The sequence below is a fragment of the Bactrocera tryoni genome, chromosome 2 (assembly GCF_016617805.1).
Source record: "Bactrocera tryoni isolate S06 chromosome 2, CSIRO_BtryS06_freeze2, whole genome shotgun sequence".
Taxonomy (NCBI): Eukaryota; Metazoa; Arthropoda; class Insecta; order Diptera; family Tephritidae; genus Bactrocera; species Bactrocera tryoni.
Genome location: NC_052500.1, coordinates 70478606 through 70498258, shown reverse-complemented (window position 1 = coordinate 70498258; position 19653 = coordinate 70478606). Strand labels below are relative to the sequence as shown.

At 37.6% G+C, this 19653-nt stretch overlaps 4 protein-coding genes across 4 annotated transcripts; 2 read left to right on the top strand and 2 right to left on the bottom strand.

The window, feature by feature from the left end:
* The first annotated feature begins 3512 nt into the window (after window positions 1-3512).
* Window positions 3513-5437, top strand: LOC120768855. Its single transcript, XM_040095611.1, has 2 exons — window positions 3513-4273; window positions 5432-5437. Exons 1-2 carry the CDS (start codon window positions 3620-3622, stop codon window positions 5435-5437), a joined length of 660 nt encoding a protein of 219 aa, XP_039951545.1. The 5' UTR covers window positions 3513-3619.
* A 2396-nt stretch (window positions 5438-7833) lies between these two features.
* On the bottom strand, window positions 7834-17750 carry LOC120769303 (congested-like trachea protein). Its single transcript, XM_040096236.1, has 6 exons — window positions 17538-17750; window positions 17327-17461; window positions 17117-17267; window positions 16616-17048; window positions 9788-9967; window positions 7834-8150 (listed from the first exon to the last, which is right to left on the bottom strand). The coding sequence occupies exons 3-6, from the start codon at window positions 17228-17230 to the stop codon at window positions 7963-7965; spliced, it is 915 nt and encodes a 304-aa protein (XP_039952170.1). The 5' UTR covers window positions 17231-17267; window positions 17327-17461; window positions 17538-17750; the 3' UTR covers window positions 7834-7962.
* LOC120769300 (insulin-like growth factor-binding protein complex acid labile subunit) lies at window positions 11296-16485 on the top strand. Its single transcript, XM_040096228.1, has 4 exons — window positions 11296-11751; window positions 12648-13212; window positions 13983-14824; window positions 15126-16485. Exons 1-4 carry the CDS (start codon window positions 11710-11712, stop codon window positions 15987-15989), a joined length of 2313 nt encoding a protein of 770 aa, XP_039952162.1. The 5' UTR covers window positions 11296-11709; the 3' UTR covers window positions 15990-16485.
* A 227-nt stretch (window positions 17751-17977) lies between the features above and the next one.
* LOC120769305 (peroxiredoxin-6) lies at window positions 17978-19260 on the bottom strand. The gene is made up of 6 exons (XM_040096238.1): window positions 19150-19260; window positions 18946-19060; window positions 18715-18890; window positions 18466-18658; window positions 18335-18407; window positions 17978-18265 (listed from the first exon to the last, which is right to left on the bottom strand). The coding sequence occupies exons 2-6, from the start codon at window positions 19047-19049 to the stop codon at window positions 18137-18139; spliced, it is 675 nt and encodes a 224-aa protein (XP_039952172.1). The 5' UTR covers window positions 19050-19060; window positions 19150-19260; the 3' UTR covers window positions 17978-18136.
* Window positions 19261-19653: the final 393 nt, after the last annotated feature.

Below are 19653 nucleotides of genomic sequence, written 5' to 3'. Positions count from 1 at the left end.
TACGAGATCTTAAATTGAAAGCGTACAGTTTATGCAAGAACTGAAGCCGCTCGAACTTCCCAAGCGACATCGCTTAGCTCAATGGGCTCTTGAAAAGTTCCAAGAAGTTACGACGGTTTCGAACCAAAATTCATTCAGCGATTAGCCCCATTTCTGGCTTAATGGGTATGTAAACAGGCAAAATTTACGCATTTGGGACGAAGAGTAATCTTAAGAGATTCACGAGCTGCCATTTCATTCAAAAAAAACACCAATTTTGTGTTGTTTGGGGACCGGTAGAATAATCGCTCCATATTTCTTCAAAAATTATGCCGGTGAGAACGTAACCGTCAACGGTGTCTGAAATTGGAACTCGTGATCTGGCCGAAATTTAATTTCAACAAGATGGCGAAACATCTCACACATCGCACCAATCAATGGAATTACTCAGAAGATACTTAGGTAAGCAAGTAATTTCACGTTTTGGTCATGTCGTTGGCCTCATTACTTCAATAATTCTTGTTTGAGCACAAGTCAAAGTTGGGAGCCAGCAAAGGGAAAACGCGCTAGAACTTTCAGTTTTTTTTTCGATAAAGAAATCAGCTGAAAATTCGAATAGTTTTTATGGTCTTGATACTATAAAAACTAATCATAAGCAGTTCAGGTTTTGTCGATTCTGTCCTAGTAATCTTGATATCAAGGATGCAACACGCACTGGAAGGCCAATTCTCGAAAATATTGCTAAAATAATTGACATCTTCAAGTCCGGCCTCATGTAAGCACTGTTTCGATTGCTCATGAGCTAACCATTGCACAAAAAAAACTGTTTGGAATCATTTACTTAAGGCTAGATACAAAAAGCAGCTCAATGTGTGCATGCCACCCGACTTAACTCAGAAAATCGAATAAACCAAATAACCATGCATAAATCGCATCAAAATTGATTGATTTTTGAAAAGGATGATTATTAATGGTGCAAAGTGGGCCATTTCGATAACGTCAAGCTAAATAAAATGGTTGTGGTCGAATTGAGGTGAGCTGGTTCAAACAGTGGTCATGTCAGGACTGCCAGTCAGGAAGGCTTTGCATGTACATATGTGGTATGTTTGGCAAGTCATCATCTACTTTGAGCTGCTCTCCTACGGCCAAACTCTTCGTTCAGACCTGTACTGTCAACAATTACACAGTTCGCAGCAATCACCCAAAAGCTTTGGACAATAGGAGAGAAATGATGTGCCATCTAGACCACACCACGCCTAGAAGAAACAAAAGAGTTTGGTCTTGTGTTGAACGAAGAGCAGACAATGTACATGCTGGAATACACATACAAAGATCCGCCGCGTCTTGGAAACCACGTCACTGTGGGGAGCTATAAATTTAAAATGTGAAGGACCTTATATGTCTTAGACCAAGCTTAAATTCCATCAATAATCTAAAGCACGAGATCAAGAGCTGAATAACTTGTCAACAGTCGCTATTTTGGAATAGGTAGGCAGTTGAGGAACAGATCCCTCTCTTGGCGAAAAAAAAATACGTTCTAAAAGTATACTAACATTCCCGTTTTATTATAAGACGCAGAAACATGGACGATCCCCTGCGAATGGTAGGCACCTTGTCGCGGTGCAGGGGCTTAGGCGCAAGACATACTCGGCGCCCCCCAATCCTGTGTGGTTGGTGCTGTTAAGCACGGACCACGCGGGATGTCGGGTGCCGCATGCGTGCGCTAACCAAGAGCTACCACCTCCTAATCCAGGGTGTTATGCGACTCCCGTGCCCATTGGAACTTTGCAGCCAGGAGGTGAATGTGGCTGTATTCTAACGGAGCCTTCCCAACACCGGGCCGAATTGGGAAGTAACGGTGGCCTTACCGCGCCAAGGGGCTCTGGCGTGGCGGACCTTCCAGTTCCCCTAGAACATAGACCCGACAGCTCACCCTGTTGAGCCAAAGGTCGAAAGGAAAAGATGGACAACAAAAACACAACAACAACAAAAAAACAAACGCAAACACTGGATTCGATGACGGACAAAGGGCAACGACAAAGGGCAATGGAAGCGGAAAAGGAGAAGGAGATCGGGGCAGCGGAAGGTAAGGGTGGTCGAGGGGCTAGGCGGAAGTTTAGCTTCCTCGACGCTCTTACGCCAGAGGAGCGTTCGCTGTTTGGCGAGCACGCCAGGGAGGATGATGACGACGTACTCTCTTGCAGCGAAGCTCACCTGGTGGTAACGCCTGGTGCCGCAGTAGCAGCAACGAACGTCGCCGAGACCCCCGCCGATAGGTGCAGTGGGTCGGCCTCGGGCGAGTCGCATCAGGCAGAGCCTGACGGCGCAAGAAGGAGAAGGAGGAGAATGTGCAGAAGAGGTGGGCAACGCCCCTCCCAGAAGCTGGCCAACCCGGCGGTGCGATGATCCTCATAGGAAAGGGATGAGTGGTTCCACCATGAAGTGGTACCTACGGCACCTCCGTGATGGGGAAAACCCCGGAGGCTCTAGCCAGGAGCAAGAGCCAAGGGAACAACGCATTCCCGGCAAAGGGGCACGACAAAAACGTGCCAATTCGCGCGCAAGGCAGCGGTAACAGCAACCGTGGCCCGGTCTGCACAACTCTGACCGCAAGGCGGGGCGATAGCAGGGCACTGCCCGCGGGCACCTACGCCCGAGCCGAGAAAAGGAAGAGCGGCCAAATCACGCCGCAGGAGCCCCCCCGATCCAAAAGGGTGCGGGGCACAGACGCAAAGGCAGCCGCGGGCCAACCATCTGGACCGGCTTCTCACCGGGTGGAGGGGCGGCGCGGATATGCGGATGCTGTCAGAGGCATCCGCATGGCTGTTCTGCCTTTCAAATACCCGGCGGAGTCGCTGAAATCGGATGAGCTCACCGTACTTCAAGACATTCTGATGGACGAGGTGTCTAAAAGAAAGGTCTACACTGCGTCCTTCCTGGGCATCGACTTCAGGGGAGGTATGATGCAGGTAGACTGCCTGAACGAGTCGTCCGCCGACTGGCTGAGGGAGCACGCTCCAAAGCTGGGAAGCTGGACGGGCCCTGGCCTTTGCGCGAAGAGGGTGGAAGATGTGCCAATCATGCACAGCATGACAGTGTTTCTCCCTCGGAGCGCGGACAGGACCTACGAGTACGCCTTGAGCCTGGTGAGGAACCAGAACCGGGGACTCAGTATCTCGGCCTGGTGTGTTGCCGGCAGCAAAATGGAGAAGCTAGGTGACATGGAAGGATGGAGGTTACACTTATACATTGAGGACGAGTCGTATAAGTATGTCCGGGCCGCAAGCTTCCGCCTGTACTACAAGTACAGCACGGTCGTCATGCGGCCCTACAAGCCTGCTGACACCGGGAGCAAGGAAGCCAAAACGCCTGCGACTCCACAGGACAAGGGCGTCGATAACCAGGCAGGGCCGGAGTCCGCCCCGGAGGAAACAAGGATGGAGGTGGACGAGTTGTCGGACAGCCCTGGAGGGAGCAGGTCTGGACAGGCAGTGCCAGCAACGACCACTGACGTCCCCGAACATGGCCGGAACACGGAGCTACCCTCAACGCAGGAACTCCTAAACGGATTTGGAGGCCCAATGGACAGCAGTGCGGTTGACGGCGGGGTAGAGGATCTCTCTTTCCTCGAGCCCATTTTATGATGGCCGACAACATGGAAATTGCCAAAGTGAACTTGCATCATGCGGCGGCAGCCTCAGCTGTCATAACAAGCAGGTTCACTGCGGAGAAACTGGGCACACTGCTGATCCAAGAGCCTTGGGTCTATAAAGGAGAGGTAAAGAGCCTCAAGACGGAGGCAAACAAAGTAATCTGGGACATCTCTAGCGAGAGGCCTAGGACGTGTATAGTTGTCAGAAGCAATATTGATTTCTTTTGCATTTCAGAGTTTCTGACGCAGGATTTGGTGGCGCTGCAGGCTAGGGATACTGAAGGCAAAGACTTCGTCCTGGCCTCAGCTTGCTTTCCGGGAGAGGCAGCAACGGCACCCCCGGAGGCGGTGGAAAGGCTGGTAGAGCATTGCAGACTGCACAAGCTCCCCCTTATCATCGGTTGCGATGCGAACGCTCACCATACGGAATGGGGCAGCACCGACTGCAACGTCAGAGGTGAGTCCCTGTTAGAATATGTAGTAGGCAGTAATTTAGCGATAGAGAATGTAGGGTGTGAACCCACATTCATAGCTATAAGCAGGAGGGAAGTGTTGGACATCACCCTCAGTAATGAACCTGCAACTGGACTTGTCTCGCAGTGGATAGTCTCAACGGAGCTCTCCCTGTCGGACCATAGAATTGTAAGGCTTGCGCTGAGGGCAGGGGTCAAGCTATTCCCTCCTAGACGCAACCCTCGAAGGACCAATTGGAGTGCCTTCAGGAAGAGGCTAGATGAGGGATTGAAGAGGGTGGGGCAGACTGACAGCAGTGGCACGGGCCCGGGAATGGAGAGCAGATTGACCGCTCTTAACGGGTCCATCATTAACGCGTACAATGACAGCTGCCCCTTAGGAGTACCTCCAGACAGGCGCAATTGCTCCTGGTGGACAAGGAAACTCGCAGACCTAAGGAAGAAGGTACGCAGCCTATTTAATAAGGCTAAACGTACAGGGGTCTGGGAAGGGTACAGGAGCAACCTGACACTGTACAATAAAGAGATCAGGTCTGCTAAACAGGCTAGCTTTAGGAGATTCTGTGAAAACGTCTCCTCCACACCAGAAGCTGCCAGGCTGCACAAAGCTTTGGCTAAAGGGAAGACGGACACAGTGCTAGCCATCAAAAGGAATGACGGGACATTCACGACCAGCGCTGAGGACAGAGCTACAGAGCTCTTGCATGCTCACTTCCCGGAGACTATTCCGGTTTACCGGTGTCTGCCCGTAACTGAACACAGGCCATCCCGCGCTGATTGGGCTATCGCTAAACAATTGTTTACTGCGGACTCGATCAGGTGGGCAATGGCCTCGTTCGAAAGGTTCAAGTCTCCGGTAGTGGACGGCATCTTCTCAGCGCTTCTACAACAGGGTGAGCAGATCCTGATGCCACACCTGATTAGGCTGCTGAGGGAGAGCTTAGCCTTGGCCTACATCCCTGAATCATGGAGGACAGCTGAGGTAATCTTCATACCGAAAGTAGGAAGAAAGGACTACTCTTTTGCTAAATCTTTCAGGCCAATTAGCCTAACCTCCTTTCTACTGAAAACTATGGAGAAGATAATAGATCATCATTTAAGGTCGAAGGAGCTGAAGAGCTTGGGTCTCCACGGTATGGTACACTGGAGGAGGTATCGATAGAAAGGCCGCAGAGTCTGTTAAAATTCGCGACAAGCGCAGGTATTCTAAAGGATGATTACTCCTCATGGACCTAGCAACTGAACTCAATCTGGTAACGCAAAGAACCAAAACTGGTTTATGCGTGGGCTACCTGAATAACCTAACCTATTCGATATTTTTCCAAAGCAATAAAGATAGATCGCTCCATAATAGAATGTATATTTCTAAGTTTTTTAGAGATCTTAGGAAGAAGAAAGACAGTGAGGTATTGTACTGTGCCGTTAAAAGATGTTAAGGTTCGAATAATGTAAAAACTGAAATTTTTGGATAAGATGCAGGAAATGTCTAGAGCAAGGTACCAGGGAAACAATGGTAGATCTCTTGTGAACTTGTCCCGCACTGACAAGTCTACACCGTAAGCATCTGGGGTCTCCACGGTATGATACACTGGAGGAGGTATCGATAGAAAGGCCGCAGAGTCAGTTAAAATTCGCGACAAGCGCAGGTATTCTAAAGGATGATTACTCCTCATGGACCTAGCAACTGAACTCAATCTGGTAACGCAAAGAACCAAAACTGGTCTATGCGTGGCCTACCTGAATAACCTAACCTATTCGATATTTTTCCAAAGCAATAAAGATAGATCGCTCCATAATAGAATGTATATTTCTAAGTTTTTTAGAGATCTTAGGAAGAAGAAAGACAGTAAGGTATTGTACTGTGCCGTTAGAATATGTTAAGGTTCGAATAATGTCAAAACTGAAATTTTTGGATAATATGCTCTAATTAGACAAATTTTGTATTGTTTGGAGACTTGAATATAAGTTTATAGCAGAGACTCCTCGGTATAGTGTTTATAACCGGCTATTTTGCTTTTTAATTCAATTGTTTTTTGTTATAAAAAATATATTTCAGGTTAAGAGAAATGCTTATTTCAAGTACTTACCTTAAAAATTGGGTGTCACTATTTTGAAAAAAGTGTTCGCCAGTTCAATGCCGAAGAAACAAGCTGCGTTCGCTGGAAAAGCGCGCAGCATTACCGGTATTACGCCGCGGTATAGCGCAAACGGACCGTCGGTGCGCATTAGTTCGACAAAGACACTTCGTATGCCATGCTTATATTTATCTGGAGGTGCTGTAGAGGAAAAAGTTCGAGAAGTATGCAGTTGAATGTTACCACAACAAAAAAAAATATAGAGATATTTAAGTATTATAAATCAAGAGCTTCCCAGTTTTAATAACCCAATAAGAAATAAATGTCCAAGGCTTGGCAAAAATCCACTAATTTCGAGACTAACACGAGTAGTTAGTACTCTCTCGCAGTACTGATTTTTCCTTTAGAACTAACTTTACTCAAACAACTTCTGTCAGTAGAACTGAATGACCGATCTACGATGACGAACCCCAGATTTATGGTATCTCTAATCAAGCAAATAACACCTTCTCCCAAATTGCAGATAAGTAGATATATCTGAAACTCAGAAGGCAAGTAAAGAATACCAGAGCAGAAGAACAGCTCGAATTGCCTCGCGAATCTAGAGTGACCCTCGCGCAATTCCGTTCAGGATACTGTAGCAGGTTAAGCTTCTATGTTTACAGATTCGAACACGACATACCAAACCTATATCCACTGAGCAAAGAGTCCCCGCATGACTATAACCACCTTTGCATGATTCATGAAGGTGACTCAGCTAAATCCATCCATATATTGCGAACCTAACAGCTCGATTCCTGGAACTACCGTTAGGTGACTTCGATGTTAATTAAACTTGCTACCTTGGTAATCAAACAGGACCCGGATAATCGATAAAACAACAACATAGATGGTATTATCGAACCCGAAGCGATTATCAGAAGCTCGCATTTGGTTTCTGAAAAAGCATAAAATAAACTCAAAAAGTTTAAAGGAATGATGAAAAGTTAGCAGTTCAAAGTGACGTTCTGTTAACTCCGTCCCCACAACAGTCAGGTCGAGACAACCGGATCGAACGAGAATTTTTATTCGGTCAAGAATTGCCAACTCATTCGTTTCAATTACTTCAAGGATGTTTTCTGCAACAATATTCCGTACGTATAACAGTCTAGATGAATGAAATAGCATGGTCACATATGTAGTTTTAGATAAAACTGCTGAGATGACAGTGAGTTTAGTAGAACCCACTGTATAAGGGGAAACAGAGTCTGAATCTTATTTCTCATACGAAAAATAAATATATTTTAGCGCACCTGTCTGCAGCCGACTTTTGAGTACATCGGGCGGCATACCGACAACCCAGTAGGCAATACCAGACATACCACCCGAAAAAATCGCCGACAACACCTCCATTTGCATATTTGGAAATTTTTGCTTGATCAAATCTTGAAATGCTTCATATGTGGCAAAATATACGGCATTTGATGGCAGATCTGGAAGAGAACGATAATTATTATTTATAATCTCCAATATATGAATATTAAAAAGAGTCTAAAACCAAGTCTAAATTTTCAAAAATAAAACACGAAATTGTTTTTTCCAATATTTGTGTATATTTTCATATTCTTCTATGCATTATAAAAGTCTATACTATATATTTCTACAACAACAATGTGGAAACAATAATCTTTAAGAAAATATAATTTCTTGTTAATAAAATCTATTGCCATTTTTTTTAAATATAAGTGCACTATTTATTTAAGTGTTATAAAAACTTCTTTAGTCTTATAGGCAAATTTTTGAGTTAGAACAATGCGGCGATGGCATCGAAAGCATCATTGGCCAATTCTATGCCAAAGAAGCAGGCAGCATTTGCGGGGAAGGCACGCAACATGATCGGTGTAACGCCACGGTACAGAGCCAAGGGACCATCGCGACGCATGAGATCCTTGAAAACGCTGCGTACACCTTTTGGATATGTGCCAGCGGGTGCTGCGGATGGAAAATGCAAATTTTTAAGGTTATGAAAATGTAGAAAAATAAAACAATTTTTTCAAAGAAAATACGTGCTACTAAAATAATAAATAATAATCTATTTTTCATAGTTACTTAATTACTTAATTAAATAAAAAATTAATTAAAGTAATTGAATATGAAATCAGTTAAAATTCGATCCCTAAAAAGTATTTAATTCATTTTCAAAATTCAAAGAAATATAAAAAAGTTCATTACTTTGTACTTAATTACATATTTTTTATTCAATTAGATTACAGGAAACTTTTATTGAAGTATTTACTCTAATTGAAAGTGAATCCTGTTAAAGTAATTAACAAATTAAAATACCAAATACCAAATTAAATACTTAATTATCTAAAAGTGATTTTTAAATCAATTCAATACTAAATTATAAAAGAAATTAATGTAAAATTTCTTAAAAAAAATTAAATTAATTAATTAAAATTTAATTTAAAATAAATAAAAAAATTAAAATAAAATGTATCATAATATTTTTAAAGATTAAATAAAATTACTAAATAATCATATTTATTTTTCAATTAAATATTATAAAATTAGTTAATTAAAAATACTAAAATTGAAGTTATTTTAATTTCTAATAATCTGTTATAAATCAAAAAATGATTGATTAATCAAGGTGTATTTAATTACGTGTAGAATTAATTTGTAATAAATTACTTAAATATTTAATTAAAAAAATTAATTAATTATTTTAAATAATTTGGTAAGTAAAATATATATTTTTTAATAACAATACTTCTTACTAAACATTGAAAATCCCTTAATTACTATTAATTATATTTCAATTAATTATTTATAAATAAATCAAATATAATATTTATTCATCATAATTTGCTTTATGATTAATTAAATTTATTTTTTTAAATGTTGATTCAAATATTGTATTAAATGTATAATTAAGTGTTAATAAATAACGCAAAGAATTGTTTAATTATTTAAAATATTAATCATTAATTATTTCTAATTAAGTTGTCATTAAACAATAAATGATGGATTAATCAATATGTATTGAATTAAGAATAAAATTAAATGGTAATAACTAATTTAAATATTTAATTTAAAAAATTAATTAATTATTTTAAATAATTTGGTTAAGTAAAATATATACATTTTTAATAATTATACTTCTCTAAGCATTAAACGCTGAAATCGCTTAATTACTATTAATTATATTTTAATTTTTTTAACTAATTATTTAAAAATAAGTATAATACTACCTAATTAAGTAATACTTGAACCTTTTATAAATAATGTTTGATTAATCAATATATACTCAATTAAATGCATAATTAATTAGTAATAAATAACGTAAGGATTTGTTTTGAAATAATTGAACTGCTGATTAATTGTATTTAATCGAAATTCAATAAATAGTTAATTAATTTTTTCAAATAATTAAATATTTAATTAAATTACACTTTCAGAAAAAAAAAATCAATAAATTAAATTGAATTATCAAATAATTAATTAAATTTAATTAAAATATCCTTATATACATATGTATAAAAAAAAATATTTCAAAAAATAGAATAAAATTAAATTATTATTTTTTTATTAAAATATAATTTTATTAATATTAATGCTGCACATACCTGTTTGTAATCTGCTCTTCAACACATCCGCGGGCATACCGACCAACCAATATGCTATGCCAGCGGCACCACCGGCGAAAATCGTCGAAGTAATGCTAATCTTCTCGCTGCCAGTCTTCTCTTTGGCCTTATCTTGTATATACTCGTAAGCGAGAAAATAAAAGGCGTTTGCGGGCAAATCTAAAAAAGGGCCACATACATAACAAAGATATGTTTTTTTTAATTATTTCTGAGTTTTTAGTTTTTTTGCTCATATGCAATATGAGTGCGACATATTTAAAACATGATTGCATACATACATACATGTTTATGATGAGATGGTAATAAGCCAACACACAGCAATAATGAATTTTCAGACAAATTTTTTCGATTATTTTGCACTTTCACACTAATGAATGAAAAATTGTTAGTAATTGAAAAAAATAAACGAAATAAAAATAAAAAAATATAAAAAAAATAATAATAATAAGAGAAATATAATACAATAATTCATGCACATACATACATATATACAAAAAAATTCGAAGCGACGAAACCTTATAATAGCACGTTTCACATTGTAACACGAAAAAAATCTGACTGAACGAAGTCCATATACTATATGTGGACCAGGTTTGATAGTTTTTGAAAACAAGAAAAAAATTAGTTGCATAAAACACATTGAAAAAGGAAGATACAACAACAGAAATTAAAGGAAAAATCATTTACGCAGATCTGAGGTCGAAAATAAGAACCAAAATGAAAGGAAAAATCGTTTATAGGGATTTGAGGTCGAAAATAAGAAGTTGAAGGTTAAATTTTTGAGGATTAAAAGCAGTTTAACTCGATTTTAGGCAAAACTGAGTCCTATGAACACAAATTAATGGAAAAAGTTGTAATTAATAAAAGAAACTACAACTTGATTATTAACAACTTTTTCACATAACCTCAAAATTCATGTAAAAAATGCACATAACCAAATTTTGGGATTTTTAACCGGATTTCCGGCAAAACTGCGAGTCCTATGGAAAAATATTAAGAGAAAAAGTTGTGGGCAATAAAAAGACCTTTTCACATAACCTCAAAATTTATGAGAAAAATGCAAATAACCAAATTTTTTGACTTTTAATTCGATTTCTGGTAAAACTAAAAAGAAAAAATTGTAGGTAATAAAAAGATCTACAACGGGAGTATTTGCAACTTTTTCACATAACCTCAAAATTGAAGTGAAAAACTCAAATAAGGAAGTTTTTGGAATTTTAACTTTAACTTTAACAAAATAATGTTTTTATTTCACAAAATTTGGCGCAAACTAAACTTTTTATGTACCAAACACATTGTAATTTAGTGTACGTGTGTAATTACATGGATTTAAAGAATCAAAATAGGAATTTATTTAAATAAGTTTCTATATACATATGTATATGTACATACATACATAACATACATATGTATATAACGCAAAAACACTATATACATACATACATAAAATATATATGTACATATGTCCAACAAAATCTTATTAAAGAGCGCACTGAATGAAAACAGCGTGAATTGAAGTCGTATGGGCGCGATAAGTGGTCACAAAGGATGTTGTATTTCCTCCTTATCCACGCTGCCAATGTGTTTGTTTGTGCAATATGATTTTTTCCGCTTATCTTAAGAACACAACTAAATTGTTTTTTCGAAATAACTTTACAATAATTATAGAGTGCTCGGTAGTAGCGCAACGACGTTCAAGCCCAGTGGGTAACGGTTTATTTTGGGCAGCAAGCCTGCAGCGAACAGTGAGAAGTATGAAATTGCGCTGTGCAGCAGATAGTTACTGATGTTATTTTATATAAAAGAAACGTGACGTTTAAAAAAAAAAATTGTCTCTAAAAATATATGTATACGGTATTACGCGGTAGCAACGAAACACGTGAGAACTTAACGCTATAAAAATGCAATGGATTAACGTGTTGCTAGTGTTGGTGTTGTTGATTGTGAGTAAAAAACAAAAAAAAAACATTAAAATATAATACCCTTCACATGTGCATTTCTTTTAGCATGAAAATATACAGGACGATCTTTACAGTGTTTTTGAACAGTTTATATGGCAGCTACATGCTATAATGCTGCGATCTGCACAATATGTTCGAAAATTTGTAGCGCTGCCTTGGATAATAATCTGTGCTAAATTTCGTGAGGATATCTTGTCAAATAAAAAAGTTGTTCATACAAGGACTTGAGTTTGATCGCACAGTTTATATGGCTGCTATATGATATAGTGGTGCGATCTGAACAATTCCCTCGGATATTGTAGTATCGCCTTGTATAATAATCCGTGCCGAATTTCATGAGGATAACTTCTCAAATAAAAAAGTTTTTCATACAAAGACTTCAGTTTGATCGTTCAGTGTGTATGGCAGCTATATGCTATAGTGGTCCGAACTGAAAATTTCGTTCGGAAACTGTAGCGTAGCCTGATATAATAATCTTTGTAGAATCTCGTGAAGATATCTTGTCAAATAAAAAAGTTTTTCATACAATAACTTCATTTTGATCGATCAGTTTATATGACAGCTGTATCTAATATCGGCGCTTACGACAAATTAGCAGCTTCTTGAGGAGAAAATAATGTGCATAAAATTTCAGAACGATATCTCAAAAACTGAGGAACTTGCGACTTGTGACACACGCAAGTGAAGCTACTAAAAAGAAAAGCAAACAAAAAAAATATTTTTTCATTAAAAACACTTAGCTTAGTACATAATTTAGCGATAGTTTCACACAACTAGTTTAAAAAAAATATGTTTTACGAAAAAAAAAGTAAATAAATAAATTTAACTATTTTTCACGCAACTTTATAACATCGTTTACCATCCCTACATCACCACAGCAACTCAATGTCAACGCTGCACGGTTCAACGCCAAACCACATACCAAACAGCATACGAAATTTCTAAAATATCAGCAGCTACAGCAACAGCATAAGAAGTTGGGACCACATGCGGTTGAACGTGCACACAATGAAGTGACTACAACACACCGGATACAACGATTGCAACGAACGGAAGTGCCCCCATTAGAGTTGCCACATGAGCACACGCAACAATTGGCAATTGACACGCTACAATGTCCGACCGGTTGTGTCTGTCAGTATGCGCCTTTTGTCGAGCTGTCCATATCACGTTGGATACAGCACATGCAAGCGCGACGACCAGGTGCGGAGCCAGTGGACGATATTTGGTCGAACGAGCGAGCGAGCAGCAACAGCAATGAGGCCACATACGAAAACTTTGATGATGACGCTAATGATGATGCGTACACGACAAATCCTTATATGAAACAGGCTACTTGTATACTGCAAGAGGAGAGCGATGTGGAGGACTTGATACAGAAGTTGCCACACGATTTACATGCTTTGATATTGCTTTACACAAGCAGTGGTAGAAATAAAAGCAGTGAGTATTTCAAAAAAATTCCAAAAAAATGTAAAAAAAAATTAAAACAAAATAAAAAAAAATATTCATAAATATTATTAAAAAAAAGTAATAATAAAAAAAATAAAATAAAAAAATATTCATAAAAGTAAAAAAAAAGTATAAAAAATTTTTGAAACATGTGTACATACATATGTATATACATACATATGTACATAAATAAAAAAATATACAGAAATTATAAAAAAAAGGAAAATAAAGTATAAAAATATAACAAAAAAATAAAAAAAAATTAAAAATAAAAAAAAATAAAAATAAAAATAAAAGAAAATATAAAAAATATATAAATATAAAAATATAAAATATGATACAAACATAAAATATTAAACAAAAAAGTAAGCATAAGTTATAAGTTTGGGGATTGTAGCGTTGCTTTGAGGAATAATTTATTTCGCGAAAATCATTTGCCAAATAAGAAAAAATCCATACAGGCCCTCGAAATTATTATAAACAATAAATGAATGAATTTTTTGAATTTAAAGAATTATAAAAAAACAATCAAAACACTGCGAGAAACGTAAAAATTAAGCAGTAATTGTTTATAAGCATGCTATGAAGGATAGCTGCGCTGTGCGATAAGACTGCGCGGCGCTTTGTAAAATGCTTTAAAGTTAGATAAGCAATTGTTTACGCGCTTTCACACACATAACGTATGTATGCGCATATCAATTATAACTATATTTTGCTCATTTTTTATTCCTCTACTTTTTTTCTCTACTTCCCACAAACAGTCAATCTGAGCACGCTGAAGCCACTCAATCAACTCACCACCTTGGAAGTACGCGGTGGCCTTAATCGCTCATTGCGCGTACTCTTCGATCAATCGCTGAGTTTTTTACAATATGCTAATTTCGAATCGGTCACACTGTTGGGTAGTGAAGATTACAAACGTCCCAAGAATTCCGTCCATCCCAAAGATAGTTATGATTACAAGCCGCGTAGTGAGTCGTATGACGATTTGGATGCTTTGGCTTTTGCGCCACTCGACGATTACGATGACAATATCGTGCCGTATGATATTTACAAACAGGAATTGATAAAGGCGCGTATGCCCACATTCTACGGGTGGGAGCATTTGCAAGTGTTGCGCATACACGGTTGTCAGTTGAACGAATTGCGTTGGGAGATGTTTGACGGTCTGACCGCTTTGGATCACTTATCGTTGGAACGCAATGGTATTACGGAGGTGCCACCATTCTCCTTCTATGGCGCTCTGCATATACAAACGCTGTCGTTGGCCCATAATTTGATACACGACTTGCATTATCGCGCTTTAGCCGGTTTGCTGGAGTTGGAAGTGCTGGATTTGAGCGATAATCGTTTGGATAAATTGAGTGAGCGTAGTTTTCCACCCTTCCCGAAATTGGTGCGCGTTGATTTTCGTAGCAATCCCATTAGAAATATATTACCGGCCAGTTTTTGGGTTATGAATTCAACACTTTCGATGCATTTTGATTCGCAAACAATGGCATTGCGCTTGAAAAACAATCAACCTTTCGAATCGTTAGTGGAGCTGCAGGAGTTGCATATTGGAAATGTGTCAGTCGGGAATTTGGGACAAAATATGTTTAAGGTAAGTGTTAAACAATATACGATGGCTTTCGATCTGTCAGATTGAATGGCACATATAATTGTCCGATCTAATCAATTTGAACGGACTTTGTAGCGCTGCCTTAAATAGTAAACTTTGCCAAATATCATAAAGATAAAATAAAAAAATTCACATACAAATCACTTCGGAAAATGGAATTTGGTATAACTCTATTTTCCCCTATTTGCATATATTAAATTTATACAATTATCGATTGTTTCTAATGCGCGGCCACAATTAAATTTAGGCATTTACATTTCAAAAAACACACTTCAATTTATAGGGCTTGACAGCGCTGGAGAAGCTGACATTGCATGGCAATATACGTAGCATCGAGTTCGACGCCTTCGCCGGTCTACACAAGCTACGCGAACTTGAATTGAGTCATTGTGGCATACAAGAGCTGTCAATGGACGCTTTCATCGATTGTCGTGCGCTGGAAGTGCTAGATTTATCGTATAATAACATCTCCTACTTTCCACCCGGGCTACTCGATGATCAACCGAATTTGGAGGAAATCTACTTGCAAGGCAATCGTTTACGCACACTGCCACACACATTCTTTCTGCGTCCGAAATTGCGTTTAGCACGGCTTAACGAAAATCCATGGGATTGTAGTTGTGAAATGTACAATTGGCGTCCCAAGATTACCAATCAAGTGCGTGGTCCAAGCACGAAACGTTGCATCACCGATTATACGACGGGTAAGCAAATTTCATGCCGACGTGTGGATAGTTACGTCTTTGAGAATCGCTATGCGCCACGTTGTAGCAATCACAACGAACGTAGCGTCTTCTATGTAATACATAAACAATTGAATTGTGCTCCTGGACGTGTGGTGCTAACTAAAAAGCAACAACATGCACATACGCCACAACATAACAGCATATTGCCAAGGCCGGGTGGTAAACTGCCTGTGCCGCATTGGCGTAAAATTGAGCAGAGCAAATTGAAATTAATGCAAAACAAAAACCAAACACAAGTGCATGCGGTCAGAGTGACAGATGAGCAGCGGAAAAAGCCAAAAACTGTTATTGCATTTACACAGAGGAATACATTGACATATGCAATGCAACAAGAACGCGCCAAACGTGTGGAACATGTTGCAGAAGAAGAAGATAATAATAATATTTCAAATGATGTATAATATACAATAATATATGTTATATAAAGAAAAAGTATTTGTTATACGCGAACAATGACATCGTGTGAATTTAGAAGCGCTAAAGTTTTGGTCTACAAAAACCTGATAGATAAGAAGCGAACTTTGGTTGTCTTAAGTTAAATAAACAACCGAAAAAAATAATTGTTAGATTATCATATTATTAGTTAGTTATATGCATTAGTTTAAGCACATACGAATCATAAAACCATTTTAAGATTTATATTTATACAAATTTATAGCGTCTAACAAAATTTCGAATAAACTAATGTCGGCGCACTAAAGTTAAACACCTTTTTCAATAATTTATCAATAGTCGTGACCAAATACTTGATATTTTATGTAAAAGACACTAAAGAACAGGTTAAACACGAATCGGGAGTACAAACTTCGATTTAAACACTTTAATCACACATAAATATATTAAAGATTAGCACTTTAATTAAAAATTTACAAATAAACACACACATGCTCATATAAATTCCTAAAATTATTGTCATTATTTTAAAACTAAAGAATATTTAAAACAAATAAAATAAAAATTTCTTTTCCATAACCACATGACCTTCATTCAAATAGAGCACTAAACATATAACTCACAAGGTACTCACCTCGCAAAAGCGTCGCACAACTGCCCTTATAAACACTACGTATACCGCCCTCTTTGTAGAGTTGTACTGCGGTATCCATCATACCTTTGTATTTGCGCTCACCACCGGAGGCCTGTTGCACTTGCAGTAAACACTTGATACGCTCACCAGGCGCTGTTATTATCGTTGACATCAAGCCAGAAAACGAGCCGGCAATAGCAATTTGCGAGTATGTTAATTTGGAGTTTTCACCAGTTTGTTGTACGCGTTTGCCTAATGCGTAACCAGCAAAGCATAATGCGAAAATTGGCGCTACACCGGTAAGCGGTGCAGTCATGCCTTTGTACAGTCCACGGACACCTTCATTCTTAATTGTTTTGGCAGCACAGTCAAAGGTGCCGGTATATAATGGTGCCTGTCCAGGCGCTGGTCGCGGCATTGTTTGCAGGCGCACCTAAATGCATACAACAAAAAATAAACAAATTAATGATAATTTATGTTACTTAAAAATTTATTACTAACCTTAATGGTGTCCAGTGGATGACCAGATAGCACATTACATATGCCACCGAAACCGCCACTAAGAAAAGCTTTAAAGGGATTTGCTTTACGCTCTTGTGCTGGTGCCTCTGACATTTTGTTTGTTTGTATGTATGTGTTTTGGCTTTGAAGTCTTTATCAAATAAGAAATAAATAATAACAAATTGTCACTTTTTAATCATGAATACATACCAGAAATATGCGATGCGTATTCTAATTAGACGGTGCAGAATTGAACTTTGTACTTGGCAGTATGCTTGCAAATGGTCAGTGGATACGCATAACCTAGGAACTCAATTTATGCCTTTGTTAATGCTCGTGATAGCCCTGCGACAAATGTTGACATTATTGTTTATGCGAATACAGCTGATTATATTGTTGGCAGAGAGTTGGAGCTGCTTACCTAAGCGTCTTTTATTGTGCCTAGTCGATCCTTTAGGTGAGCGTTTTTGATAACGTAAACTATAAAACGAGCAGTTTCCTTGTGCACTTTCACTTTTGTGCAGACGTGTGATACGGAAACCTGTTGCTACTGGTCTGATGCTGTGGAATTTGACCAATTGTTCAATGTTATTGAATTAAATTCACTAGTGCAACAAATACCGCCAGGGCAGCAAATTTCAAACGTCAAATAAAAAGCATAAAATATTATCGATAAGTCAGAGCTGTTATAATCGACAGTTTAAAAATATTGCGCAATATTTTTTGGTTGGTTGATTTTAATTAGTGTTTATTTAAAAGTTGATAAAAATATTTATCGGTATGATTATCTCACAAATAAAATTAATTATTGTTGGAATGCATATATAATTTTATTAAGTCTACGACAAATATTCTAAATAATTTATGATGAAGTGCTGTTTTTAATCAGAATATAAAAAGAGGTTACAATTATTGAAAACTACGAATTCATAACACAAATCAATTTAATCTTCAAAAACATTTTTAAAGGAACTTAAATAGCAATTTTTAACAGTTGCTTTATGACTGGGTTATTAAAATCTATGGTTGTGGCGTTTTACGCAAATAAGTCTTTCCTGATGGTACTGCAATCACTTCAACGCCAGCTGGAAATAGTTTCGAAACGTCATCTTGTTTAACCGTGGGCAAAACCATGCAAGCATCTCCTTGCTAAATTATTAAAAAAAAACTGTTTAATAAAAAAGGTAAAAATATTCATATACTATGGATGAGCTATACCTTCCAATCAGCTGGCGTAGCCACGGATTTATTTTGTGTGAGTTGAAGTGAGTCGATTACACGCAGTATTTCACTATGAATAAATTTAGAGTATTAGATAAATTTTTTTGGAAATAAACTGAGCTGCTCACTCAAAATTTCTGCCAGTTGTAGCTGGATAAAGAATTGAAAGACGCAGCTTCTTTTTATCATCAATAACGAATACTGCACGACAGGTTAGTGGTATGCCATCTTTGTTTAACTCATCCTTATCCAGCATATTTAATTTTACAGCCAATTCACGTTTGTTATCAGCAATAATTGGATAGTCAAAGGAGTTTAGAGCTATGAAACAATTGTAGTATAAGTATACCTAATTTCTTATTATTCAAAAAACTTACCACCGTAGCTTTTAATATCCTCTATCCATCCTTTATGCGACTCAACTGTATCAACAGATAAGGCAATTGGCTTTACATTTCGTTTAGCAAATTCCGGCAGGAGTTTAGCGACACGTGCCAATTCCGTTGTGCACACTGGTGTATAGTCGGCTGGATGCGAAAACAGAATGGCCCAGCTAAAAAAGAAATTTACGTTATCCTTCATTATTATTTAATATGCAGTTAACACACGAATTGCCTATCCATTCATGAAAGTCAATGGGACCCTCAGTTGTTTCAGCATGAAAATTTGGGAAATCATCACCGATATTTAATGCTTTGTTGGTAGCCGTCATTTTGTCACAATCTGTAAAAGCAGAGTCGTACCAATTATATATTCACAAATTTTGTTAATATTGCATGCATAAGATAGCACTTAATTGCATAATTATTTACTCTAATGGAATTAAATGACGCTGTAAATAGGATTAATTTGTGAAATTCAACTAGCTGCCGGCCGGCAACAAATAAAAGCATTGATAATTGGCTGTGGAACGTTTGGAATGAAGGTTACGCTGTGCTACCATAGTGTTGTGCAGTTTTACATATAACGAAAGTTTCATGTATATAATAAGGAGTATATATTTAATACTTGCCTAAAAATTTTTATATAAAAATATTGTAAAATTTAAATTAAACATTGGCCAAATTCGATCAAAATAAATTATTTTGTTCCAAGGTGGTAATTGTATAGTACACATGTCCTCTTAACGTGGTGGCAACCTTTGCTTGGCGAGCGGTAATTTGACAAAATTCGTGTATTTGAAAGTTTGCAAATCGTTTGGCTTGTAAAATTTGTTTAAAGTTATTAATAAAAGAAAAGTTTTCGGTTATTTCGTGAAATAATGAATGTGTTGTGTGCAGCAAATGATATATTTGGTGTTTAACGCTGAAATAAGT

Excerpts from the sequence above, each read along its gene's own strand:
- LOC120768855 (XM_040095611.1), top strand. The coding sequence starts at position 3,620 with ATGATGGCCGACAACATGGAAATTGCCAAAGTGAACTTGCATCATGCG.
- LOC120769300 (XM_040096228.1), top strand. The coding sequence starts at position 11,710 with ATGCAATGGATTAACGTGTTGCTAGTGTTGGTGTTGTTGATT. Across the intron at positions 11,752-12,647 it reads TAGTGTTGGTGTTGTTGATT|CAACTCAATGTCAACGCTGC; the intron begins GTGAGTAAAAAA and ends ACATCACCACAG. Across the intron at positions 13,213-13,982 it reads CAGTGGTAGAAATAAAAGCA|TCAATCTGAGCACGCTGAAG; the intron begins GTGAGTATTTCA and ends TCCCACAAACAG.
- LOC120769303 (XM_040096236.1), bottom strand. The coding sequence starts at position 17,230 with ATGTCAGAGGCACCAGCACAAGAGCGTAAAGCAAATCCCTTTAAAGCT. Across the intron at positions 9,968-16,615 it reads TTGTGCGACGCTTTTGCGAG|ATTTGCCCGCAAACGCCTTT; the intron begins GTGAGTACCTTG and ends GCCCTTTTTTAG. Across the intron at positions 8,151-9,787 it reads GAAGAGCAGATTACAAACAG|CACCCGCTGGCACATATCCA; the intron begins GTATGTGCAGCA and ends TTCCATCCGCAG.
- LOC120769305 (XM_040096238.1), bottom strand. The coding sequence starts at position 19,049 with ATGACGGCTACCAACAAAGCATTAAATATCGGTGATGATTTCCCAAAT. Across the intron at positions 18,408-18,465 it reads ACAACTGGCAGAAATTTTGA|TGAAATACTGCGTGTAATCG; the intron begins GTGAGCAGCTCA and ends ATTTATTCATAG. Across the intron at positions 18,266-18,334 it reads CTACGCCAGCTGATTGGAAG|CAAGGAGATGCTTGCATGGT; the intron begins GTATAGCTCATC and ends TTAATAATTTAG.